At 53.5% G+C, this 25,597-nt stretch overlaps 7 protein-coding genes across 7 annotated transcripts; 3 read left to right on the top strand and 4 right to left on the bottom strand.

Moving 5' to 3' along the window:
* Nucleotides 1–1,611: 1,611 nt before the first annotated feature.
* On the top strand, nucleotides 1,612–2,784 carry CkaCkLH20_03535 (uncharacterized protein; the record flags this gene model as incomplete). Its single annotated transcript, XM_038886254.1, has 4 exons — nucleotides 1,612–1,808; nucleotides 1,873–1,966; nucleotides 2,026–2,164; nucleotides 2,234–2,784. The coding sequence occupies 4 exons, from the start codon at nucleotides 1,612–1,614 to the stop codon at nucleotides 2,782–2,784; spliced, it is 981 nt and encodes a 326-aa protein (XP_038748763.1).
* A 187-nt stretch (nucleotides 2,785–2,971) lies between these two features.
* Nucleotides 2,972–4,773, bottom strand: CkaCkLH20_03534 (AMP-binding enzyme; the record flags this gene model as incomplete). The annotated part of the gene is made up of 2 exons (XM_038886253.1): nucleotides 2,972–3,058; nucleotides 3,127–4,773. The coding sequence occupies 2 exons, from the start codon at nucleotides 4,771–4,773 to the stop codon at nucleotides 2,972–2,974; spliced, it is 1,734 nt and encodes a 577-aa protein (XP_038748762.1).
* Nucleotides 4,774–5,428: 655 nt separating this feature from the next.
* On the bottom strand, nucleotides 5,429–7,191 carry CkaCkLH20_03533 (quinate permease; the record flags this gene model as incomplete). The annotated part of the gene is made up of 4 exons (XM_038886252.1): nucleotides 5,429–5,583; nucleotides 5,646–6,170; nucleotides 6,223–7,038; nucleotides 7,092–7,191. The coding sequence occupies 4 exons, from the start codon at nucleotides 7,189–7,191 to the stop codon at nucleotides 5,429–5,431; spliced, it is 1,596 nt and encodes a 531-aa protein (XP_038748761.1).
* Nucleotides 7,192–8,219: 1,028 nt separating this feature from the next.
* CkaCkLH20_03532 (double-strand-break repair protein rad21) lies at nucleotides 8,220–10,201 on the bottom strand (the record flags this gene model as incomplete). The annotated part of the gene is made up of 2 exons (XM_038886251.1): nucleotides 8,220–9,887; nucleotides 9,938–10,201. 2 exons carry the CDS (start codon nucleotides 10,199–10,201, stop codon nucleotides 8,220–8,222), a joined length of 1,932 nt encoding a protein of 643 aa, XP_038748760.1.
* A 5,624-nt stretch (nucleotides 10,202–15,825) lies between these two features.
* Nucleotides 15,826–22,086, top strand: CkaCkLH20_03531 (putative calcium-transporting atpase type 2c member 1 protein; the record flags this gene model as incomplete). The annotated part of the gene is made up of 6 exons (XM_038886250.1): nucleotides 15,826–15,993; nucleotides 16,058–17,231; nucleotides 17,278–18,591; nucleotides 18,642–18,838; nucleotides 19,470–20,819; nucleotides 20,872–22,086. The coding sequence occupies 6 exons, from the start codon at nucleotides 15,826–15,828 to the stop codon at nucleotides 22,084–22,086; spliced, it is 5,418 nt and encodes a 1,805-aa protein (XP_038748759.1).
* A 983-nt stretch (nucleotides 22,087–23,069) lies between these two features.
* On the top strand, nucleotides 23,070–24,404 carry CkaCkLH20_03530 (translation initiation protein sua5; the record flags this gene model as incomplete). Its single annotated transcript, XM_038886249.1, has 1 exon — nucleotides 23,070–24,404. One exon carries the CDS (start codon nucleotides 23,070–23,072, stop codon nucleotides 24,402–24,404), a length of 1,335 nt encoding a protein of 444 aa, XP_038748758.1.
* Nucleotides 24,405–24,581: 177 nt separating this feature from the next.
* Nucleotides 24,582–25,309, bottom strand: CkaCkLH20_03529 (coatomer zeta subunit; the record flags this gene model as incomplete). The annotated part of the gene is made up of 3 exons (XM_038886248.1): nucleotides 24,582–24,822; nucleotides 24,883–25,120; nucleotides 25,183–25,309. 3 exons carry the CDS (start codon nucleotides 25,307–25,309, stop codon nucleotides 24,582–24,584), a joined length of 606 nt encoding a protein of 201 aa, XP_038748757.1.
* Nucleotides 25,310–25,597: the final 288 nt, after the last annotated feature.

The raw sequence follows: 25,597 nt of genomic DNA, 5'->3' as shown, positions 1-25,597 counted from the left end.
AAACGACTTTACAATTCTGCCTACATATGGGACAAAACTTTGAGCCTAGCTCTTGGGCGTCCACCGTCTTTGACAAGGCGTCCATATCCGGCGCAGGATATTCTGGATAAGGTTGACGACCAGCGTCTCTGGAAACCTGTACACGCTACTGAGGTTTCCGAGAGCTTCATTGCTTCGCCTTCATGGACAACATCAACGTTCTGTGCTTTTTGTAGCCTCCATGAAGTCACGACGGACATGATGCTTCTCTTCTCCAGCGTGACGAAGAACGAAGAGTTCACCTCACAGATCGATGAACTTGATGGCAGGGTCCGCCAATGGTATGAAGACTTACCGGGTGCTTTGAAAATTGATGGACTCTCGAATTCGGAACAAAGCCATCCGCCTCATATCGTGTCGCTCAAGTAAGTAGGAGTGTAGAGAACCCTTGGCTTCTGAAACTGACAGTTCAACAGTCTCCTCTACCACGCACTTCATATCCTTCTCAGAAGACCGTATCTTAGTTCCTCTAACAAGGAACTTAAGGAGAAAAGCCTCAGAACTTGCATTGAGCATTCGAAAAGGATACACGCAATTCACTCATTGTATTCACGAACGTTCCCTCATCGGCTAATGACGTATCAAGTAAGCTACTGTATCTATACAGCCGCTACGGTTGAGACCGAGGAGTTGAAAAGCGCCTCGACACAGCAGTCCAGAGAAGATGCGGCAGCCCGACTTGCGGCTGCATTTAGAATCCTGCAGAAGGAGGCATCCCACACCCCTGGAAGTGGAAGGAGTCTCGACACCATTCGCAGGCTTCTAAGCACAGGACAGCCCAAAGTCGCAGATATTTCCAGCGGGAATCCTACAAGGGCTTCTCTCACGCAGCCGCAGCGCCGACAGCCGAGGACAACGACCGCGGGCAGCGGTAGAGAAGGGCAAGAGCAGGTTGGAGGATCTGGGTCTTTCGAGACATCTGTAGGCCAGTACGTGGGCGGAAACGACGCACAATCTTCGTCAGCGGCTGAGCCTATGGATATTGTCGAAAATGCGTTCTTCAATTCGTCCGACGCTATATGGACTGGCGATCTAGATACCGGCGCCGGTTTCCACCCCGATGCCTTCCCCTGGGGAGTTGCTGGCCTCTCAAACTTCTCAGGATCAGGGATGGTGTGGCAATCACTTCCTCAAACTGAGGAACTTCAATGAATAAAGCGCTTGATGGAAGTAGCTGTCAAGTAGCATGACGGGTCTAGTTCTAGCGGGATTGACAAAGCTTCGGCATCTTGACGTTTCGGCATCCTTGTCAAACATTGTGGTGACCGGGGTTTTCGGACCAACTTAACACGAATATTTCGTGGTTGCATAGTGACTGACATGAGCGCGTCTTCGAATCAAGTATCGCCTGACGCCTCATATTACTCACTGGAGTATTCGGTATGTCATCACGAAGATGCCGCGAATGTGGGGCCGGATCGGTATTTAGCGTCGGGGCAAACGCCGGGATTGCCACGGAACTTGTGACAGCGGAACTCAATTACCTCTCCGGGCTGCAATCTTCATGGAGATTCTTCAATTCACTCAAAGCTTGAGGTTTCAAATCTTATCATTGATTTCACTCACGACAATATGGGAAGTACAACATTGCTGAGAAAAGGCTCGCGGCCTAGCTTTGATGCTCTGCCTCTTCGCCAGGGCGACCCCAAAGCATCCGCGTGGGGCTTATGGGGAGGCGATGATGAGTTGGGGACTTTGAATATTCTCAACTCATCTTCGATCAAGAGTGCTGCGTCAGGTGTGATTCACGGAGAGACAATACCGCTCAAGTAGGTCGCCGGTTGTAAGCGTTCTTTACTCGGGATACATTGAGCTTATCGACGTGCTTGTCAGTCTCCCGTTGAACGCCTTCATACAGCCCATGAACCCTGTTAGAAAGCCATGTTCTCATAAACTCATTGCAAAGGGCCACGCGAACGACGACGAGGTATCTTGTGCTCTTTTCGGGCAATCGCGGACAATTACCGAGCTAACCTGCCCCTGTAGTTAGACATGAACACTCAAGGATCAAGTCATTGGGATGGCCTCCGGCATTATCCCTACCAAGAAACCCTTCAATATTACAACGGCGTGACACAAGATGATATTTCTGGCTCGAACGCGAATTCGAAACTCGGAGTGCATAGTAAGTCCCCGAGAGAAACAGCAGTTCAAGTTACCCCGAGGAAACAAAACTCTTACTTACATCTCATAGACATAGCTCAAAAGACTATCACTGGACGTGGAGTACTTTTGGATTGGTTCTCCTGGGCTACTGAGCAAAACATCAGCATCGATCCCTTTTCAGCTCACGGCATTCCCCTGTCCGAGCTGGAGGCCGTAGCAGCTGCACAGAAAGTTCAGTTCCAACCCGGTGACATCCTTCTCGTCCGCACCGGGTGGCTTCAGTCCTACAGAGCCCTCCCTCTGGAGGAACAGGCCGCATTGCCACATCGGAAAGTCCGCTCTAGTTGCGGGGTGGAGGCGAGCGAGGAGGCAGTTCGTTGGCACTGGGATAATGCGTTTGCCGCTGTGGCATCTGACACCGTTGCCTACGAAGCGTGGCCGAGCCCGAAGCCGTGGGGCGTGAGCATGCACGAAGTTTTCCTTAGCGGATGGGGAATGCCGATTGGAGAGAGTTTCGACTTGGAAGAGTTGGCTTCAAGATGCAAACAAGAACAAAGGTGGTCTTTCATGTTTGTCAGTGTGCCGTTGGCCGTTCCTGGAGGGGTTGCGAGTCCACCAGGGGCTGTGGCTATTTTGTAGACAATGAGTCGATGCTGCCACAGGAGTTTATTGAAGTATACGTCGAGATTCTTTCGTTTTATTGTTCCTCCCCTCCGAGATCGACGTTGATGCTCCATTTCAATACTAATTTGTAGTTGTTGCCTCGCCTCGAGTTGGGTGAATAACAGGGCGTTCGCTCCACGAAGAGACCATCAAATGAACACTTTCAAGCAATCTTCGACTGGAAAGGTTTCCTATCGCCGACTTCTCTTTGAGCATTTTCCCTCAGGGCCCTGCGCAGGATCTTTCCAGACTGAGAGGAAGATGGTCAGCATGCTTCGTCAAAAGTGCCGAATACTAAATACGTGGCAAGCTACTCACGGGATTTTTAGGTATTGCCTCGACGAAAGAAACACCGCCTGTAAGATGCTTATGCCTCGCAAATTTACCTTCCATCCATTCGGCAATCTCTTTCTCGGTAACAACGGAGCCGGCAGATTTCACGATGTAAGCGCGAGGCAGCTCCTGTCCGTTGATCGTAACTCCGACAACCGCAGCATCCGCAACATTCACATTCTCCAACAGGATAGCCTCCAGCTCGGCTGGCGCGACCTGGATACCCTTAACCTTGATCAACTCCTTAATTCGATCAACAATGTGGAAGATCGCCCCTGGCTCGTATCGGTCGACAAAGCCAACATCGCCCGTCTTCATCCACCTAGTCCCATCAGCATCCACGTGTACCGTCTCATGCGTCGCCTTTTGGTTTCTCCAGTAACCCTTCATGACCGTCGGTCCCGTGACCCAGAGTTCGCCGCGTTCATACGGCTTCGTGATCGGTGTTTTGCCGTCGAGTTGCATCAACCGCGCAGAGCAGTTGGGCATGAGCTCCCCGACGGCCGCGCTGTTTGCTTTGATGTTGGCATCCCAGTCTGTGATGTAACACGTCATCTCTGTCATCCCCCAGCCTTGCGTCACTGAAGCCCTAGGCGAGCATAGCTTCTCGACTTCTTCGATGACATCACCCGATAAAGGAGCCGCGCCGCAACTGATTTTCTCCAGACAAGTAAGGTCGTGCTTCTTGGTGGCTGGATTCTTGGCCATGCTGACGAGAACTGGCGGGACAGCGACTAGAGTTGTGATGCGGAAAGCTTCGATGTGCTGAAGCATCTTATCGAACTGGTACGCTGGCATGATGTAGACCGGAACTCGAAGGCGCGGGAATATGGCGCCGAAGTACGTCTGCGCAAAGGCGTGGTAAAGCGGGAGGAAGCATAACACTCTCTCGCGCTTCCGGAACTCCTTAGCGCTGGGAGCTCTGTCCATGAGGTGTATGACTTGGACGCAGTTCGCGATGTAAGATTTGTGCGTCACCTCGACGCCCTTTGGTACTCCAGTAGTTCCACTGCTGTAGTTCAGACAGCATGTCGTCGATGAAGGGTCTTTCGGCTCAACCCAATCCCAAGTTCTGGCCTCTATTTCGTTGCCGAACGTAAGTTCAGTCCAATGTCTGGGACCATTGCCGTGCGCATCTCCCAAAGATGCGAACTGCGGAACGGCGCTGTAGTCGTCAGCGCCGAAGATGAAGATTTGACTCAAGGGGAACCCCGGAATGGTCGAAGCAGCTTCTATCGCAATAGGAAGCCTCTCTGGGGCGACGAAGATATACTTGGCGGCGGAATCCTGGAGCTGATGCAAGAGCTCGCGAGCTGTGAAATGTGGGCTGGCTCCGGTGTAGATGCCGCCGGCCATCAGCACGCCGAGAAACAGGCTCGGGTAGATGATGTTGTTCCCTGAAAATACCAGTACCCTGTCTTCTGAGACAAGGCCATCGCTGATAAGTCCCAACGCGATTTTTTTGGAAAGCAGCCTGAACTCTGCGGTGGACAGCGAATGGGATTTTGGTCGGTCGGCATCGATGAAGACCGGCTTATGGGGGTTCGATATCGGGCCGGACGCTGAGCCGAATACCCATGTTGGAAGAGAAGAGGCGGGAATCGGTTCGCAAAAGCGCGATCGGATGGTCATTGTAGACTTTCGAGCGTACAATTGCGACGATGAAGAATTTTTCTCGGTGGAAAACTATTGAGAGATCCTGAGCTGAGAGGGGTTGAAAAACTTTACCGAGTTTATATATGTAGCTACGTGCTATCAAAAACACAGTCAGAATTGAGATTCATATTACCAAGAATCCAGGTTGAAATTGAGAAAGTAAAATAATTTGGCAATTCGGACTTTCTTATCTGCTAATGCGCAAGAGCCTAGGATGTACCAGCCATCACAGGTTGATTCGATGCTGAGGTCCACGCCGAGGACTCGCCGGCCTCCAGTTTTCCACATCAGCTGCTGACGGTGCAGATAAGCGCTTGAATGACGCTCTTGTCTTTCAAGCAAGGTAATCAGGCTAGCGATTATTCTTGAAGTAAGCACCTCGTCGGGCATCTCAAACGGATATATCGGCACTTGCCCCTTCCGTCGTGCTACGGATCGGAGACCAAATCGGAGCGGGGCCGATATGGACAAATGCCGACCGGAATGCACGTCGGCGCAGTGGGGCCGATAGACGGAGACAGCATCTAAAGACAACCAGAATCATTTGTCTCATTACAGGATTTATCTCCCTAGATTTTCGGTCGAAATATGTCCCTGATAGATCCTTCAACTCACCACAGCGAGCTACACTCTAAGCTACGGTCTCGACCTTCGCCCCTCCCTTGCCCATGGACCCAGCAATTGAAGCGTTGTCCCTGGCGAGGGTTGGTCGACCACGAAGCTGTGACCAGACAACGATATGAGTAGGCCTCGAAAACAGAGCATCCATCTCCTCAAGAGAGATCCCTGGACCGAAAGAGTTAGTATCGAAGAATCAATATTGCTCGAGGCCCAAGGCAAGGACCAACCTTTCGTCTCGGGGACGCAGAAGAAAGACCAAACACCGATGCCAATCAAAAACCCAGCAAACATGAAGTACGTCCCGTAGCCAAGGTCCGTTATCATGAACGGCGTGGCCCTCGCGACCACGAACGATCCCAGCCACGTGCTCGCCGTCGATATCGCGACGCAAGCCATTCTGATATCCAAGGGGAAGATTTCCGCGGCGTATGTCCAGGTGATTCCTTGGATCGTGGCGCAGATGATGAAGGAATGCAGATATATACAGACCATCGCGAGGTAACCCCATCCACTCAGCTGGATGTTGCCCTCCGTTGCATTGGCGGACGGGTCGGCGACCATCACGTAGCCACCAACATACCAGAGTGGCAGACTGCCCAGGAGCGATCCCCAGAGGAGACCGCCGCGACGACCGACCTTCTCGACTACCCACACCGCGAACAAGATCATTCCGAGCATCTTGGCAACGCCGTAAATACCCGTGGAGAATAACTTGTTGCTGGTACCTACGATGCCTAGAGTCTCAAAGATGCCTGTGTTGAATCCAGTCAGTCATGTGTCGATGTGTAGAACAGGTGGACTCACGCGGGCTATAGTACGTCATAATGTTAACTCCCGTGTAACTCTGCAGAAACATGAGGAACGCCCCGACCGCGACCCGGTTTCTGGTGCCCGGCGCCAACAGCTTCTGGATTTGCTGTCTCTTGCTGAGCCTCATCGTGCTCCGCTCCTCGACCTGCTGCCGAATCTCACTCATCTCGTTCTGGACATACGGATGATCGGCGGGAAGACCGCGGATATGCACCAGAACCTTCTCCGCGGCCTCGAAGTTATCTCCTCGAGCGAGCCAGCGCGGCGACTCCGGGCAGAAGATGATGCCGATGAAGAGCATCACAGCCGGAAGGAGTTGAAGCGTCAACGGCACGATCCACTGAGATCTATTCCGAACATCGATAGTTCGGTCCGTGGCGTAGTTGATCCAGAAACCGAGCATCCCGCCCCCCTGGGAGAAGATCTCGAAGATGCCCACGAGACGCCCGCGGATGCTTGGAGGTGAGGTCTCCGCGATGTATACCGGGACCGTCATCGTCGCCATGCCGATGCCGAGGCCGCCGATCGCCCGCCCGGCATAGATGAGCTCCAACATGCCGTTCGCGCCGGACATCATGGCGCCGCCTACGCAGAAGATGAGGGCCGCGGTCATGATGGCCTTTTTGCGGCCGTATTTCTCGGCGACTGGGAATGTCAGCAGGGCGCCGAAGAAGGCGCCGACTTGGAACATGGAGGCGATGTTGGCTTGGGAGTTGTCGCGCTCCGAGGAGGTCATGTTGTCGATGCCGAAGTGGCTGACGAAGGAGTCAAGGGACATGGTGCCACCAATGACGGCGGTGTCATAGCCCACTAGATTTTGTGTGAGTCTGTAGACGTCGTAGCAGTAAGGAAACACCACTGACTTGAAAGGGCTGCCATAGAAGCAACCAGGGCTATGTAATGGATAGTCCAGTTGCGGACTTCCGGGGGATCGTTTGTCCCTGTGGCGGCTGCGAACCCCATGTTGTGCGTGCTCCGAAATAGCTATGACGGCTCTGGAGTAAAAGCTACCGTGCGTCGGTTGCCATGAATAAGAAATGACCGCAGACAGAACGTGGGAAGTCCATCACTGGCCACAACACCTGTCTTATATGATGCCGAAGGCGCAAGATGCCGGCATCTCTTTGACCAGTTATGTTGCAGGAAACCGATTCCGGGGAAAACTTGGGGTTCTCGTGGAGTCACATGAGGTGTGAGGAGAGATGTGGTGAGCGTCCTGCAGGATATCCTTTTGCGAGTGGCTGATCTTGCCCAACGCATCCAGATCCTATATGCAGAGGTAGGGTTGGGCTGCATGTTCAACCAGGATTCTCCGCGTCTGTCCACTCCACGGCTTCTTAAAATACAGCGTGTCGAGGCACGCGGGAGTGAATTTGAGGTGGGGAAGAGGAGGCTACCGCAAACATCCGGGGCCTTAGCCTTGGTTATGTATTGTTTGCGAGTTCGGCATCAGGGCGTTGAGGATATGTTTGTGAAGGTGTCGCTGGCGGAATGTTCGGTAAGTAGGTGATGATCCCGAAAGCCAAGGATCATACTCTTCCATTAGCATGCCGGTCATTTTGAACTTACGGTATTAGGTCATGTCACAAGTCAAGTGCAGAGTGGATGAAGTTGGTAGGAAATGTCTAGCTTCATTGACGGTGAAGAACAGCGAACAAGTACTGCGGTATCCTTCCAGGCCTGTGGCCTCAAAACGGCTATACTAGCAACGCGCAAAGCCCAGAAAACGACATTAAACCTCCAAAAAAAACTCAAACAAAGAGACGCGGCTCTGGAACCCAAATCAAGCTTTTCCCCTCCAGGCCGCAACAGCATCTGGTATCTCTCCAGCCTCCGGTTACTCCAAACGCCACTTGGCCGGGTACCATTTCCAGGACCGACCCCCAACGTAGTCCAACAGACAGAAAGAATGATATACTTTACATGCCAAGACACCGACCCAATAGCTATGCATCAATCGGAATATCTTCGTCAAAACAAGCGACTGGCATCTATGCCTCCACAGCCACGGCAGGTGCACTGACAGCAGCTGGCTCAGGCTGGTTGGCCTCCTCCTCCTCTGCGATCTCACCGCCAGCTTCACGCTCGGCCCAAGCACCCCAGAGACCGCGCTTTGCGCGGACCTTGATAGGTGCGCCGAGGTTCTCGCCTTGTTCAACCTTGATGGCGTCCTTGGTCGCGAGTACGAGGCACTCAAAGAACATCTTCGTCGCGTCTGCCTTTGTCGTTCTCTTCTCTGGCAGCAAGTCTTGGAAGACAACAGCGCTCTTCTTTCGCTTATCGGCATCGTGCTCCGCGTCGGGTCCGAAAATATCCCTGAGCACGTGAACGGCATGCTTGGTGCCAAGAGAAACCGGTCCGCTGTCTTGAGGGTGGACATTGGGAGCAACTGTGTCGTCGAAGTTTGGCATGGGGCTCGCCTCGCGCGAGACGGGTCTAGCGGTGTCGTCGTCTCCTCCGAAGCCCATGCCCTCCTCGTCGGCCGGGATCTCCATAATAGTGCCGTCAGCAGCAATACTCTGGTTGCCGAGGCCGGCGTCCTCAACAGCAAATGCATCTTCCTCCTCGACGTCGATGCGTGGTGACTTGGACAAGACGCCCTGGTCGCTCTCGACATCCGCGATACCGCTGTCCCGCTTTCTCTTCAACTCGCTAGATCGGCTAACGGCCTCGAGCGAAAGCATGCCCCTCAACTCAGGCGCCCAGTTGACTCCGCGTCCCTCGAGCATAATGTTACTAACAAAGCCGCCGTTTTTCTGCATTTCCATCAAGGCGAGAACAAAGGGATCCTTGGGCAAGAATGACTGCGCTCTCAAGATGTTCGCGTGGTTGGCTTGTTGGTCTTTGATGTGAGTGCTGGAGAGCATGGTCTGCTCATCGGGCAGAAGTACCTTCCTCTTCTTGGCGCGTTGGGGGTGTCGAACAACAGACTGATCCTGGTCTTCGTCTGGCTCGTAGAGATCGGTGTGCTGGATACGGGAGTACTCTTCCTCGACTTCCCTTGCAAATTCCGGGTCGATCTCTGAGAGCGGGGATTCAGAGATACGTGCGCGTCCCATCTCGAGAGGAGCGCCAGGAACGACTGACTGATCGGCGATCGGGAACTGGAATTCGTTGTCGTCGCCCATTTGGATATCGCCCTCCTCGTCAGCAATGCGGACATTGTCGTCGCCGAAGTTAAGGTCCAATCCCAAGGATGCTTCGCGCTCGGGCTGGTCCTTTCCGCGAGGCATGATGTCGAGCTCGCTGAACATGTCATCCTCGACAGAGCGAGCAAGAGGCGCTTCTCTTCCCATTTCGATAGTGGTGTCCATCCGGCCAATAGGCTCGTCAACGTCCATGCCAAAGTCGAGCTCCAAGTCAAGATCCTCCATCGGAGCCAACTCCAGCTCATCGTCGAGATTATCCGCCTGGTTAAGGAACTGACTGTTGTTGAAGTCCTCCTGCAAGTTGATATCGCGGTTGCTGACACGGCCCTTGCGACCCACAGGTGTGGCCGTCACATCGTCCATTTGCGACAAGAGCCAGGCAGCATCGGGAGGCGGGGGCAGATCGAGGTTGTCGAGTGGAGTGATCTTGTCAGGCAGCAGCAGCGCTTCGCGGTTGTTGGCGTACAAGTTTGCGGCGGGGATATCATGGTTATCGCTTGAGCGGAAAGCCTGTACACGTTAGTAAGCGCGTCATCTACGACGCGAAGGGCGGGGCATACCATCTTAATCTTCATGGAAGCCTCATTGCAGTCCTCCAACAGGTAGCGAGCTTTGCGGTTGTAAATTCTGACGACACCAAGCAGCAGTTGACCGCTGAGACGAAGGGCCATCGGGGCCTGGCCAGGTGTGATGATTGCCTCTACACTGTCGGGCAAGTTGGACTGCAGGATGTGCGTTTTGGAGAGCTTGCGCTCGAGGTTGGCAGAGAGCCAGACGCGGACTAGAGGCCCGCTCTTGCCGAGGAGCGCGTCCGAATAGAACATGGCGGCGGCTCGATATCGTTATGTTGCGAATGGGTAGGTGAAAGGAGCAAAGAGTAGAAGCTATTGCTCTTGAGGTATTATATAGCGACACGCGCCAATGTTGGAGGGGGGGATGGAAGCTTGCTCTGGTAAACAAGAGGACGCGTTATTGTGCAAAATCGGTCGCGTAGGGTATATAGCGGTCGGAGTCGAGTCTAGCACGCGCAAAATGTGAGTCGCGGCGACATGAAGCAAATCGTCTGGATCGCGAAGGACGAAAACCGCAAGTGAAGCGATAGCGATGGGTGCAAAAGCGCGATGTGCGGCGATGAGGGAGATGGAGGAAATGAGTAGGAGGGGGGAGTCAAGGTACGGTGGTCTTCTCGTCGCCGGTGCCCAGTGGACGCAAAATGACGGGGCTGGGATATGGGGCAGGGATTGGTCCGCGCAGAATTTGGTGGCACCAGCCACATCACGTGTGGCCGTTGCTCCACTGTTGAATCATCCATCTGCTGTCCCGACGACCATGTCGGAACCGGCGGCAGGTACGGATCAGTGGGGCCAAGCTTAGCTAAGCTCGGTCAGGAACACCAAACCGGAAGCTGATTTGAGGGAGGCCGTTGCCCCGTGCATTCAGCAAGGTACGGAGACCTTACCGTCAGGTACCTTATTACCGTCAGGTAAGGTAACATGCCTCCCACAGGCCCGCTGTGCAAGCCCATGTACCTTGCCTGCAGCTCCGAGTCCGTGTGTCCAAGAAACCTTGTGGACTCGAGTCTGGACTTCCCCTTACCTTCACCCTGGAGTTCATGTTGCTGCATCTCACCTGGATGGGGTGAAATAGAAAACGGGCAAAGCCATTTTTAAACTGCTATTAGACTTCCCCAGGGGATTCAACAACCAAGGGAGATACGTTCTATCCAGGGCCAATAACACGGCAACTATATCCTATCAACTTACACAAGGTGCCACTAGATCGGAGTCTACTTCCTAGCAGAAAGAAGATGTTTTATTCCCAGCGCCTTAAGGACCAGCTTATCGCCATAGAAAGGGAAGAACAACCGCCCACTTAATAAGCGTAAGCCAACATTCTTTTCACAGCCAATTAGGATACCTCTCAATCTAAGAACGTCAAGGCAAATTTTACTCCCAATCTTTCACTCAGTCTAGTATCTCATACATAGAAACTACAAATCAAGATTTCTACTGGGAATTGTACGATCAAGCTCGAGACGTCTTTGCAAACTGCGGATTCCCACCTTGAGGCACAACCGACACATAGAGAGGTGAAAATTCTGTGGCTTCTTCAATGACGTTCAACACGTTCTGACGAAGCACACACAAAGCTGCCCTGTTATCACGAGTGTGAGTTAACGAGAGCATTGCAAATGGACACACTCTACTCATGTACAACATGAATAGGATCCTTCGTTGAAATTTTCTTTGCTATATTGAGCTGGTATAACCAAGCTGAGATCGTACTTGGGACAGTTCCCAGCGGCTACGTCAACGAGGTGTCAAATAAAGGCCAATACAGATCTTCCGACTGACATCCATCCAAGAGGCTGAAATCTTCGGCATCTGGCTGACCTCGTTGCAGGAAAGCATCAAAGAACGGCCCATCGAGAACCATGTCGGCCGCCGCGGCCTCCGTTGCCACATGCAGGCATGGCTCTGAAGAACCCGAGTCTGCCGTCGGCTGCTCAGTCGTAGGCTGTGAGTCTTCGGGCCTTTGGTCATTTCTGGTTTCCGACATTCTATTCTCTGCAGAGTGATTGCGAATGTCGACCTTGATTGCCTCTAGGTGCTGATGAAACTCAGCAGCCGCAACGCTTCCGGACTTTACGAGGTCTTGCATCAACTTGAAGGCCATGTCAAAGTCGTCACGGTCTCTTGAACCGTCAATGCCATCTAGAAAGCCAGAAATCGCAAGTATGGTGGCTGCCGAAAAGAGATACTGAGTGCGTGTGTAGTCGAAGGGTTTGAATGACCCAGAAATCCATGATTCGGTCAAAATGGCATACGACTGGCGGGCAGATCGAACACACGCTTGCACCAGGGTATAAATGACCACCTGTATTTGGCTGGAAGCACTCGGTGTCTCTGTAGGTTTGGATTTCCCATGTGATCGAACCAAATGAAGTAGAAGTGGCCGAGTCGTGAGTATCATGCACTGACTCTATTAGACGTCACAACGACACATTTGTAGTGATTTTCTCCCACTTACCTGGTTGAATAGCAAGTGCAATGTCTTGAAACGTTCAGGCCAAAGGCTTCCCTCTTCTGAGTTGAATTTTAGGTGATCAGGCAGAGTTTTGAACCATTCCTTGAGGTCCCTTAGTCCTCTTTGGACTCGGGTCAAGAAAGATGCGCTATGCTTTCCTCTTCCATAAATGTCATTGACTATGCTCCGGGACAGCCTCGCGAGCTTTATCGTTGCACAGATACAAGCAGCGTCTGTGAAATCAGACTTCTGTGCATCAGAAAGGCGTGCGTTAGAAGGGAGGTCGACCAGTATCTCGTCCTCTTGAATCAGGATCAGTTGCCAGCTATTGACAGCACAAGTGTGCTCAAGAACGTATGAAGTCCACCACAGTCGACACAGATGCTCTCTAGCTGCCTTGTCTGGGAGGTGGGCTTCCGGTATGTTGAAATGCAGGCCCATGTTGGCACAATGGCGAATGGCGGAGTTGGCTAGGAAGTATGCCGAATGCCATCTGTTAATGCAAACAGAGTAAATAGACTAAGTAATTGGACATTCAGCTATGTACCAATCCGTGGGAGATATGGGGCCTTACTAATAGCAAGGTGGTTTCAATACTGTCCACGCATGGACGTTCGAGAAGATAGCCGTGAGCTTTGAAAGCAATACCAAAGTACGCAAGTCCAGGGAGGTTGTTCTCTGGAGCTTTGTAATGACTTGAATAGAGCTCACCCAAGGCAAAGAGTGCGTATATCTTACACTTCGCTAGCAAATCTAGCTTCATTGGCGCCTCAAGGAAGCGGTCTAGCAGAGCCCAAACCGAGCTCTTTCGCACTATATGGTAAGACTGATCAATGCTGGCCAACGCTGCCTGGACTAGAAAACGCGCTTGAGTTGAACTCGGTTGAATTGCCATTTCGGAAAAGGACATTATCAAGGCTTCATTCGGATACTGTAGGCGTGGAGGATGCCTCGCATGCGGCGAGATAGCCTGACGAAACCGCGTTGCGAAAGCGGTATCTGCTCCCTCGCCAACACGTAAAGGGACATTGAACGATGGCAGGTGAACAAACCAAGGAGTATCACCGAGGAGCGGATTGTGACTTGGTTCTTCTTGCTGTGAGGAACCGTTCTCCCGAGGAGGCGAACGGTGCTGTGTCTTCGAGGCGTCCTCTGTGTTTTGGATGGACTGAAGACGCGCTCGTAATGCTTGGTTTTGTTGGAGTATAGAGTTGATGTGACTTGAAGCAGCATCAGTGAGACTGTTTGAAAACCACTTAGAGGAAAGTTCTTGCGCACCTTTCACTAACTCTGATCTGCCTATCACGCTTAGGATAGACACACTCGGACGGACAATCCAACTGCACGCAAGTTTTACAGGGTTGGCCACCTGGGCACTTAACTTTTCTCGCATGACATTTTCGGCATCTTTTTGGTTTGTTATTCCAAAGCACTAACCCTGAGCTGTAGATGATTACTCACGCAACAAACTTCGTCTTTCCCAATATGGGCACCGTTTTGTTCACTGGCCCCGCAGACATGGTGAGGTGACCTGTTCCCAAGAGATTCACTTGGCTGAGTAACAAACGATACTTCTGGATGTTGGCATGGATTTTCAGGTTCTCTTCGTTTTTCGGGGACTTAGAAAACGACCGGAAGATCGAGACGACGAGGAAGTGTACTTACACGCGGCGACTGTGTTTTGCCCCGACTGACCGCTTCTGATGAGGTACACAACACCGCGGGACGAATTGCCCTTTTTGAGTCATTTTCGGCAACTAATCGCAACCCCCGAGGACGCTGTAAGTGACACGAGGGTCAGGATACTATTTATTGTCATGAATGAAGAACCATTGTCGTGGGAAGCTGATGCCAGATGTTCAACGCCTATCACCTCAAAGCGCACTGCTACCCATCACCGAGTCGGCTGCCACATCCCAAACCCAAGTCATGTCATTTTCCTCTAAACCAAACTTCTACATCCGGTCCGCCGCTTCTCCAGAGGACCTTAAGTCCATCTCAGACTGTTTCAGCGCATATGCCCAATGGCTGGACCTGGATTTGACCTTTCAAGACTTTGCTACCGAGTTGAGCACCTTGCCCGGAAAATACGCGCCCCCAAAAGGTGCTTTGCTGTTGGCACGCGATCTAGCCACAGACGAAGTGCTTGGCTGCATTGCCATGAGACCGATCGAGCTTCAACCCGAATTCAGAATCAACCGGGCACCCGACATAAAATACTGCGAATTGAAGAGGCTGTATGTGTATCCGTCAGCACGAGGGAGAAATATCGCGAAGAAATTAGTCACGGAAGTTCTTCGACTTGCTCGAGAACAAGGATACCACGAGGCACTGTTGGACACTCTCGATTCAATGAAGGCTGCAATCGCGCTGTACAGATCACTGGGTTTCAAGGAGACAGAGCGCTACTATCCAAACCCTCAAACGGGCGGCTTCGTTAATATGTCGAAGGAAGTCCAATAGTTATTAGATTCTTCTTTTCATAAACATCTCAGTAGACTCAAGTGTTACGAATAGAGCCACCGCGAAACTATTCCAGGTCATAGATAAGACGTAAATTCACGCTCTAGACGGGACGTTTGCTGAGCCTGGGTTACGGCAGCAACAGCGCTAACCCGATTTGGTCGGAAGAGCTCGTCCAAATTGTGAGATAACCTTGCTTGGTTGCCCTCAGAAATCCTGGTAAAAATAGGTTGGAGACTTCCAACACATCGGAGTACAACTTTACTTGTTTGCACAACTTACAGTCATCCGCGCACTTCCCAGCGGTAGGAGAGATCTCGCTAGTCAGTATAGGGCGTAGCAAATACCCTAACGCACCTAGATATAGACTCCCGAATTGTAATGACGACTCTACAATGTGCTGCAGCCACGAGACAGGCACGTTACCGGCATATGATGCACTTGTCTGACGTCCGAACACGGCATCAAATGCTTATTGCGATGGATGGTACTACAGTCGGGTGTCTCTCCACTGGAACCTGCGGAGCGGCGACTTCGCTCCCGAGTCCTCGTTCCAGGGCTCCCCTGTCCAATAACCACGGACCCGCCCCAGAGACGCGCTCGCACACGCCCTGTGGCCCTGTACCTGGGGACCACCTCAGATTTCTAGGCCTAGCATTTGCTACCCTGGCAGAAAGGCATACGTTTTCTCAATTTCTACCACGACATCCGGTCTCCTTTACCTGTCAACAGCGCCCACGAAACTATGTCTTCGGACCAAGCTCTCTCCAATTGATACCTTGCCGACAAAGGGCTCTCTGTCCTCCGAACGAGACCGTTTCCCCCGACCCGACGACGACTTGTCCCACCTTGGCGCATGTCCCCTTTTCGCTCGGCCCCGTGACAAATGATCGGTATTTGGGCGTCCTACAATCACTGAAAGGTCGTGATCGACGTACTTTGCCTGCCATTCGCAGAGATGCAGTGGCCGTGGCACAAGCGGAAAGCCTCCGACGATGATGGCGAATACCTGCTCCCCCTGGCCGCAAAGGCGCCAGGCACGACCAGTTTGTCGATGGAGCCTCTCGAGGCGGAACGATCGCAAGAGAGGCCGGGACACTTTCGGACGACGTCCGCTCAGTCACGAGTATGGAGCATACCCTTGAAATCCTATAGTTTCGCTGCATTCAGCTAATAATGGTGGTCCGCAGAGCGTTGCCGACGAGTTCTCCTTCATAACGGCAGCAGAAGCCGCTAGCCGGCTCCAAACCTCTCTTACCCACGGTCTCTCAGCCGCCGAAGCCTTGAATCGACTGCGCGATTGGGGAACGAACGAAATTCCTCATGAACCACCAGAACCGCTCTGGTTGCGATTCATCAAACAGTTCCAGGAACCCCTCATCATGCTCCTCCTGGTGTCAGCTGGAGCTTCCATCTTCCTGGGCAACATGGACGATGCAGTCAGCATCACCGTAGCGGTTACTATTGTGGTCACGGTTGGTTTCGTGCAGGAATACAGGTCGGAAAAGTCGATAGAAGCACTCAGTCATTTGGTCCCGAACCACGCCCACCTGGTTCGATCAGCTACCAACAAGCCACCAGGCAGTGCCCGAACCCCTACTTGGCCACCGAAGCCCCCGATGGATGGAGATGAGTCGGTCGCATCAAGCACGCCGGGAGAAGAAATGCTCGAGGCGACATCGTCGAAGGTTATGGCCTCGCAACTGGTTCCGGGAGACCTGGTATACTTCACTACGGGCGACCGTATCCCAGCCGATATTCGTGTTACCAAGGCCGCGGACTTGACCATCGACGAGTCCAATTTGACTGGCGAGAACGAGCCAGTGAGAATCACCGCAGAGCCAAAAACCCGCGGCATACTCTCGCCAGCGTACGGCGCGAACTCGCTTCAACTCCCGAGCCCGTCTGCGTTGTCTGACAGCATGGATGCTAGTGGGAACAGCGAGAACAACATTGCTTGGATGGGGACCTTGGTGAGGTCCGGTCACGGCCAGGGAATTGTGTTCGCAACAGGTGGAAACACGAATTTCGGAACCATTGCGACGAGCGTTTCTGGCACCGAAAGCCCCCGTTCGCCCCTCCAGTTATCCATGGATGACCTTGGCTCTCAGCTGAGCAAGGTGTCTTTCGTCATTATTGGGATGATTTCGCTGGTGGGCTGGTTGCAGGGCAAGAAACTGCTGGAGATCTTTACTATTTCGATCTCTCTTGCTGTTGCAGCCATCCCAGAAGGCCTACCAATCATCGTGACTGTTACCCTGGCCCTCGGCGTTCATAGAATGGCCCGCCACAATGCCATTGTGCGTAGGATGCCTAAAGTAGAGACTCTGGGCTCGGTGAATGTCGTATGCACCGACAAGACAGGTAAGACGCATGCTGTCTCATGAGTGACTTTGCTGACATCTCTCAGGAACTCTCACGATGAACCATATGACTACTGCCAAGATGTGGTACTTCGGCGCCAACGATGCCATTGATGTTGACTCTGACGACGAAGCTACGGAGACCAAGCCTGATTCTGCTACTCTGCGCATTTTACGAATTGGAAACATCGCAAACAATGGCCGTCTCGCCCAGCAATACACCGAGAATGGCGCAGCAGCCAGGGCCGTGCTTTCGTCAACTCAGGGAGCTGACTTTGCTTCGACCTTTACGCGCTGGTGCGGACAGCCTACGGACGTAGCTATGCTTGATCTCTTGGACAGATTCAAAGAGCATGACGTTCGCGAGTCTATTGGTCCGCGCCTCAGCGAGACCCCTTTCAGTTCCGAACGTAAATGGATGGGCGTCACTATTGGAACCGATTCTAAGGAATTCGCATACATGAAAGGTGCAATCGACAGGGTCCTCGACGCATGCGACACGTATCTCACCCGCGATGGGCGAGAAATCGTTCTCGATTCCGCGCGTCGCGACGAAGCCATTCAAGCGGCAGAGGCCATGGCCGCGAAGGGTCTTCGAGTGCTTGCTTTCGCCAGTGGTGCCGTGTCGAGATCTTCTAAGGGTAGATCGACATTGGCGCCGACTACCCGTAGCAGCACCCCCGGGAGCCCTCGTCCTCAACAGGATGACACATATCGAGGACTCACTTTTGCTGGGTTGGTTGGTATGAGTGATCCGCCCAGGCCAGGAGTTGGCCGCTCGATCAGAAAGTTGCTTCGCGGAGGCGTCAGGGTTGTCATGATCACCGGAGACGCTGAGACAACCGCAGTAGCGATTGGCAGACAACTTGGCATGCCAATTGCAAAGCCGAGTGAGCACACCTCCAGCCAGGGCGCCGTACGCCCCGTCCTGAGGGGGGAGGACGTTGATGCGATGTCTGAGGAGGAGCTGTCTCACGCGATCCAGCACACGACGATTTTTGCTCGCACCAATCCTGACCATAAGCTCAAGATCATTCGTGCTTTCCAGGCCCGAGGCGATATCGTCGCCATGACTGGCGATGGTGTGAATGATGCCCCTGCGTTGAAGCGGGCCGACATCGGCATTTCCATGGGTTTACACGGAACTGACGTCGCAAAAGAGGCTGCGGATATGATTCTGACAGATGATGATTTTTCGACTATCCTCCGCGCGATCGAGGAGGGCAAGGGTATCTTTAACAACATCCAAAACTTCTTGACTTTCCAACTCAGCACAAGTGCTGCTGGTCTGTCTTTGGTCTTCTTTTGCACTCTGCTTGGCTTCAAATCACCCCTGAATGCCATGCAGATTCTCTGGATCAGTAAGCTTTCTTCTCTAAGGTATCCATTGGATCAGACTAACAAATCTCAGACATCATCATGGATGGACCTCCCGCTCAATCACTTGGCGTGGAAGCAGTAGACGCCGACGTCATGAACCGTCCACCTCGCAAGCGAAACGACGCAGTTCTCACGAAAGCTGTGCTATATCGGGTCCTCACTTCGGCATCTATCATCATGATAGGCACTATGCTCATCTACAGCCGTGAGATGCTCGCGGATGGAGAGGTGAACCGTCGTGATACAACGATGACATTCACCTGCTTCGTATTTTTCGACATGTTCAATGCCTTGGCTTGCCGCTCGGAGTCAAAATCGATTCTGCGAGGCGAGGTTGGACTTTTCTCAAATACACTTTTCAACTGGGCGGTCTCGCTCAGTATCCTGGGCCAGTTGCTCGTTATATACTTCCCCTGGTTACAAGAAGTCTTCCAAACAGAAGCGTTGGGTCTCTTCGATCTAATCGGCCTATTGATGCTTTGCAGCACGGTGTTTTGGGCGGATGAATTTAGAAAATACTGGAAATATGCCAGACGGAGGCTGGCCGGTGGATACAGTCAGGCAGTGTAGAGGTGGGAGCATCGTTCGTGTAAGAAGAAACAGCCCAGGCGACTTGTGCTTGTCAACGGCCTAAGCATATATGTAAACTTTGATTACGGTAAATAATTAACGGCCTATCCAAAAACCACATTGAATTTCCAATCTATGTCGCTTTGGGATTTCATTTTCAACTTGCCAGTTTGCACATCAGCCCAATCCTTGTCTGCCTTCCTCCCTGCGCCTACACCTGGCTCGCTTATCGGTGTGCAGGGTTCACCGAGAGTGCTACCTTGCAATTCGGGCCAGCTAGCACCTACAGCTTCACCTCGACCTCAACCATCCCACGGTCCAAATTACACCCACCCTACCTCTGCTGGCAGGCTCAGGTAGCTATGCACCTCCTAGCCAGCTCGCGCCAATGTCAAACCTCACGAATGGCGTCTCCTCCCATCGCGCGGACAGCGACAATGCCGCCGACAGCGCAGCACACGTCGCCGCAGCTGCCCGACCTGGCAGTAGCTCCAACACTACCTCTATCTACGCCGCTTCGAGCGTCGCCGAGGTGCGCGCCGCCTTAGACGCCCTCCACGCCCGCGAATCCACCATCACGAGCCGTCTCGATGCCCTCCTCGGTTCCCAGGCCGACCTCGCCCGCGAGCTGGGCCGCCTCGACCTGCTGCGCGCGGGGCTCGGTGGCCAGGTCATCGCTGCGCGGTCCATCGGTAACGACATGCTCTCCACGGCGGCAGACACGGCGGGGCGGCTGAGTAATAAGGTCAAAGAGCTGGACTTGGAGAAGAGCCGCGTCGAGGATACGCTCGAGGTCGTCAAGCAGGTCGTCGAGCTCAAGGCTTGCGTTCAGGGCGTCGTCGGCAGTATGGGCGCCCCACAGGACTGGGAGGCCGCCGCGGCGTATCTCGCGCGCGCTGCGCAAGTACCCGAGGACATTACGAAGGGCAAGTTCGCATCGAGTATTGTGCCGTCTGTCGAGGTACCCGACCCGCCTTGGGTAACACTCGAAAACGCCAAGGAGAGCTTGTGTGGGCTGTTCCTCAGGGAGTTCGAGAAGGCAACCAAGGAAGGTGACGGTGCCAAGGTCACGAGGTTCTTCAAGCTTTTCCCGTTGATTGGGAGGGGTGATGTCGGTCTCGATGTGTACGGGCGGTATGTTTGTCAAGGCGTGGCCGGCACGGCAAGGTCTGTTCTGAAAGAAGGACCCGGTGTGCAGGCCAGGAAAGAAGGCTTCTTCTACGCCAACGCCCTTACAAGGTTGTTCGATCACATCGCGCGCATTGTTGATGGACATGGAGGTCTCGTCGAACTACACTACGGTTCTGGGAAGATGGTCCGCGTCATCGAGCGGCTGCAGCAAGAAGCCGACGTGCAGGGTGGTATCATCCTCGACTCATGGAGCGACGAGCGAGATGTTGACCGCCGACTAAAGGACGTCAAGAGTTATCCCTTCTCATTCCTGGTGCAGAGCTTCTTGCCTCCGCAAAGAGGCGGGACGCCGCGGGTCAACTCCCCTGCAATGGGCGCAGGCGCAAACCAACCTGCCAGCGAGGACGAAGGCGTCAACATGAGGGAGGTCGACGGTATTCTCAGCGAGATCGCCGTTATGTTAGGACGTTGGACATTATACTCCCGCTTTTTAGCAGGAAAAACACGGGTAGGTTACTGTCATCCTTAATTGCGCTCATGCCTGCTAACGAAATTCATAGGAGCCTTCTGTTCCTGAAGACGCTCCGCTTTCCATGCCGGACGTAGTTATCAAGTCGAATCTCAGACGCAAGATTTCAGACAAGCTAACATTCCCATATAATACCATGATGACCTTCTTCTTCAGGAGATCGGTCGAGAAGGCCTTCCAGCTAGATGAGTCTCCTGCAAGCAACCTGTCTCTCAGCATGAGCAAGCAGATCGATACCAACCAGCCATTCATCATTTCCGCCGTCGACGATGTCATGTACGTCGTCAGCGCTGTTATACAAAAGTCAACATCAACATCACAGAGGGATATTATCGCGTCTGTTGTTCCCACAATTCAACGAGTTCTCAGCTCTGATTTCATCGGCATGATCCAACGAAAGATGCGCGATGAGTCCTACCCCAAGCCCATTGTGCAGGGTGGTTTCCCGCCAGAGGACAGAATCATCCAATTCATTGTCCTGATCAACAGTCTTGACACGGCCAATGAGTACCTTGGCCGCATTATAACGAGCAACGTGGGCAGCGCCAACGACCCGACGAAGGCGAATGGGGACTCTCACGAGCCATCACTGAAGGACTCTTTCCCTTTCGACAAGGACGTCACTTTTGCAACGTCCGCCCTGAACACTCTGCACAGCTCGTTCACCACGAAGACGACCGAGCTCCTCAACGAAGGCATCCAGGTCCTCTTCAAGCAAGTAGTTCAGCCGCGACTGCGCCCCGTGCTACTGGAAACATTCCGCGACATAGATTACTCCCTCTCGGAAGAAGAGCTTGCGGAGTACGCTGAGCAGAATGACGAAGACGAGGAAGAGGTGCTCGACCAGGTCTCCCGCCGCTTTGAGCACGGCTGGGATCTCCTCATGAAGCCCATCGCGCGCCTCATGACGCCGCACACCTTCACAACGCTGCATGATCTCACGGCGCGATACCTCGCGCGCGTTCTCGAGCGAAGGGTCTGGGACGCCAGAGCCAACGCGTACGGCGTCATCCGCATGGAGCGCGATTTCTCCAGCGTCATCAGTACGGTCTCCAAAGGCAACTACGGCGTCAGGGAGCTATTTGCGCGCGTGTCGCAGATTCTGATGGTGGCAAACATGGAGGAGGAAGAGTGGGAGGAGATCTCCGCGGCGGACGACGAGGATGAGGACGGCATGATCTGGGTGCTCACTGAGGATGAGAGGCGGCGGGCTAGACAGCTCACGACGAGAGAGCGTAGAGCATGACAGAGCTAGAGAGGATTGGGGAAAGGAAATACGGAGAGCGAGGCCTTCCCCGAGCGACGGTTGGAATACAGAAAAGTTTGAAGGGACGACTATGAGAGATGACATGTTTTCCAGAGCGCGCGGATCATGAGACATCTGCCGGGAAAGGTAGATGTCGTAGACGAAGAACCATTAAAAAATGCTACGATATTGTTATGAAGTATGTCCGAGTTTAGAGGTCCTCAGTTTTCTGGTCCCGTTGGACAAACGGATCCTTGTAGACTTGAGTCTTGCACGGCACTCAGATGTCATCGATCTTTAGGAGGGACATCGGAAATGACGCGACAGTCTTGTAGGATTGAAGTAAGCCAAACAAATCCGTTCGTTCGGCTTCATCCCTCGCCTCATGCTTTTGGTACGGCTAGGAACCGCGTTGTTGCCGGCCGGTGGTACGCCGGTTTTTCGGCCGGCACGCCGACATGTGGGACGGGAACGGCGCAGCACCTGAAGGAAGCCAATCTCCACCGAAACCACATCACCGGTTCCACTAAACCCCGATCAGCGGGAGGGGACCTCAGCGGTTGCAGTGTGTGACCTCAGCGTTCTCTCAGTGGGCTTGGCAGGCAAACCCCGACCGCCGGGCTGGATTCGGAATTATCGCCGCCACAACCGCTCACCTCGATTGCACTAAGTCTCACGTCCAAGAAAGATTTTTTTGATATGACTCAACTGATAATCTTTCGCATCCACACAATACTCTCTTTTTGATACCCATTTTATCCCAATGACGACGATCTAGATCCTTCTTCAGCATCGGAGATATCTACCCCGGACCCTCTTTCTCTGCCAACTCTAATTTTCTTCTGAAATTGACTTTTGAGTTCTCACGATATCTCAAGCCTTTCACATTGGCTCTCACTCATCGTATAAGTCGCCATCTCGCGACAGAAATATCGACTTTTGGCCGCACACACATACGACTTCTCTCGACACAACAATTCACCATGCAGACCCGCATCGTCAAAGTAGACGCCCAAGGGCTGGGTAGCTTCACGAACAACACGGGGCCTGAGAGACTCAGCACCTGGCAGATTAGCTCCTCCGCTTCAGGCCACTCAATAACTGCCCTCCGTGATGCGGCAGAGTACATGCGCACCGAGGCCACGCCCGTGGCCTTCCCAACCGAGACGGTTTACGGCCTGGGCGCCGACGCCACCAGGAGCGATGCTGTAAAGGGCATCTACTCGGCCAAGGGCCGGCCTTCGGACAACCCGCTGATATCCCACGTCTGCGATCTCGACATGCTCAGAGGTCTGCTGCGATCACGCGAGACGAACGGCGATGCTGCCAAGGACCCGATTCCTGAGATTTACAAACCGCTCATTGAGAAGTTCTGGCCCGGACCCCTGACGATTCTTCTCAAGAACCCTTCGCCGAGCAAGCTCGCGCCTGAAGTCACGGCGGGGTTGACGAGCTTCGGTGTGAGGATGCCCTCATCGCCTTTGGCGTTGACGCTCATCAAGCTAGCGAACGTCCCTCTGGCTGCGCCTTCAGCGAATGCGTCCACTAAGCCTTCGCCGACTACCGCGCAGCACGTCTTCCACGACCTAGAGGGCCGCATTGAGCTTATTCTAGACGGCGGAGCGTGCCAAGTCGGCGTGGAGAGCACAGTCGTGGATGGTCTTTGTGACCCGCCGGTGGTGTTGAGGCCGGGAGGAGTTAGTATGGAGGAGCTGCGAAGCTGTCCTGGATGGGAGGGCGTTGTCAAGGGGTACAAGGACGAGAGCGAGACGGGGAAGTCGGCGCCGCGGGCACCGGGTATGAAGTACAAGCACTACAGCCCCAAGGCGAAGGTTGTGCTCTACGAGTATGCTTGCCCAGCGGGTGCCGAGGGCATCGTGGCGGAGGATCTGCACAAGGCGCTGCTCCAACAGAATGGAGATGCCACGGCGGTAAACGGCGACGGTGCGGCTTCTGTCAGGATAGGAATCATCCGGACGAGGAGGTGGAAGATTGCTGGAGGCTTGCACCACGGTGCGCTCCAGGTTTCCAAGGTCCACGTAGACGGTGCTGCGGAGGCGAACGCGAGGGATGAAGCGACGTACGAAGTCCAAGAAGGCGAGCTTCAAGATGCCGAGGACAGGCCTATGGCTACGGTGCTTGACATCGACTTGGGAGACGATATTAGAGGGATCGCGCAGGGCTTATTTTCGGCGCTCAGAGATTTGGATAGAAGGGGCGCCAGCGTCATCTTCGTAGATGGTATCGACGACAGAAACGACATTGCAGAGGCGGTAATGAACAGGCTCCGCAAGGCTGCCTCCGAAATTCGGGCATAGACGGGGCTGGGGAAAAGCAAATAGAATTTAGGCATAAATTTGAGCATTCGTCATGACCATCCCTCAACGGGACTGTACTTTTAATGATGCGTTCCCTTTAGAAGCCACCATAAAACTCCCATGTGCAACCCGTCTGTTCTCGTGTCGCCGACTCCTTTTCTCTCTTACACAACCCCTTTACAATCCTTGTCGCAGCCAGTCCGCCAGTTTCGACTTGCCCAGTTGGGCGAGGTTGTTGACACCCTGTTCGCTGAGATCGATACGACGGAGGTCCACATCCTGCGCCGGTGCCTTACTAACTCGTTGCACGATGATGGTGGGGTCGGTCTCCAGGATGATGCCGTCGTCGACGATCTCGTCGATGGCGAGGGAAACGAGGTCGTAGTTCTCGACGATTGTGCGCTTGTCGACAGATTGCCTGCAGGGGTTTGTTAGACGAAGGGAAGCTCTGGAGCTAGGGAAAGAGCTGTGAACTTACTTGAAGAGCAGGTGAAGAGAGTCCCTCAGGGCCAGAATGACGTTATACAGCAGCACCTCGTTCTCATCAACACCGCCGACGACGTACATCATGACGTCCGACTCCATCTTGTACAGAACGATACGGTTGTCGTAGAGGATGATATCGCCGGTCTGCTTGGCCGTCTTGTCGAGGAGGCCCTTCTCGAAGGCCTTTTGGGACTTGACATCGGGGTAGGGGTTGCTCGGAGAGGCGACTCCTGTTTGAAAGCTATCTGTCAGTCCCAAGGTCGAGGCCAGCTTCAAGAGTACGAGCGCATACCGTCCTTCTGTGTCGCCGAGGGGCCGTGGTGGGGTGCGGTGTAGTACTTGGAGAATAACCGCGATCCGTCCTCTGTGCTGAGGATGAGGATCGCATTGACCGAGAAAAGGGACATTCCGGGAGCCATCTTGGCGGTTTCGTCTGTGGTGTTTTGCGCTGGGAATGCGCTTTTGTTGGAGGACTTGTTGTATCGCGAAGCTGTAAGTCCACGGTGCCTTGTAAGGAGCTCTAACGGGATGCAATTGACCACCTCAGCAGCCCAGAATCGGTACAAGTCGGTGGGTGGTTTCGCCGATGGCCGGATAGCAGGGATCGCGGAGTGGAGGCCACCCTGGCAGCTGCGATACGCACATGCACGGACCACCTCTTTACGCGAAAACGCGCCCCTTTCTTTCCAGAACGCGAAAGCGCGTAA

This window comes from Colletotrichum karsti (genome assembly GCF_011947395.1).
Source record: "Colletotrichum karsti strain CkLH20 chromosome Unknown Scaffold8, whole genome shotgun sequence".
Taxonomy (NCBI): Eukaryota; Fungi; Ascomycota; class Sordariomycetes; order Glomerellales; family Glomerellaceae; genus Colletotrichum; species Colletotrichum karsti.
The sequence above is the reverse complement of the archived record's forward strand: the minus strand, read 5'-3'. Positions and strand labels throughout refer to the sequence as shown.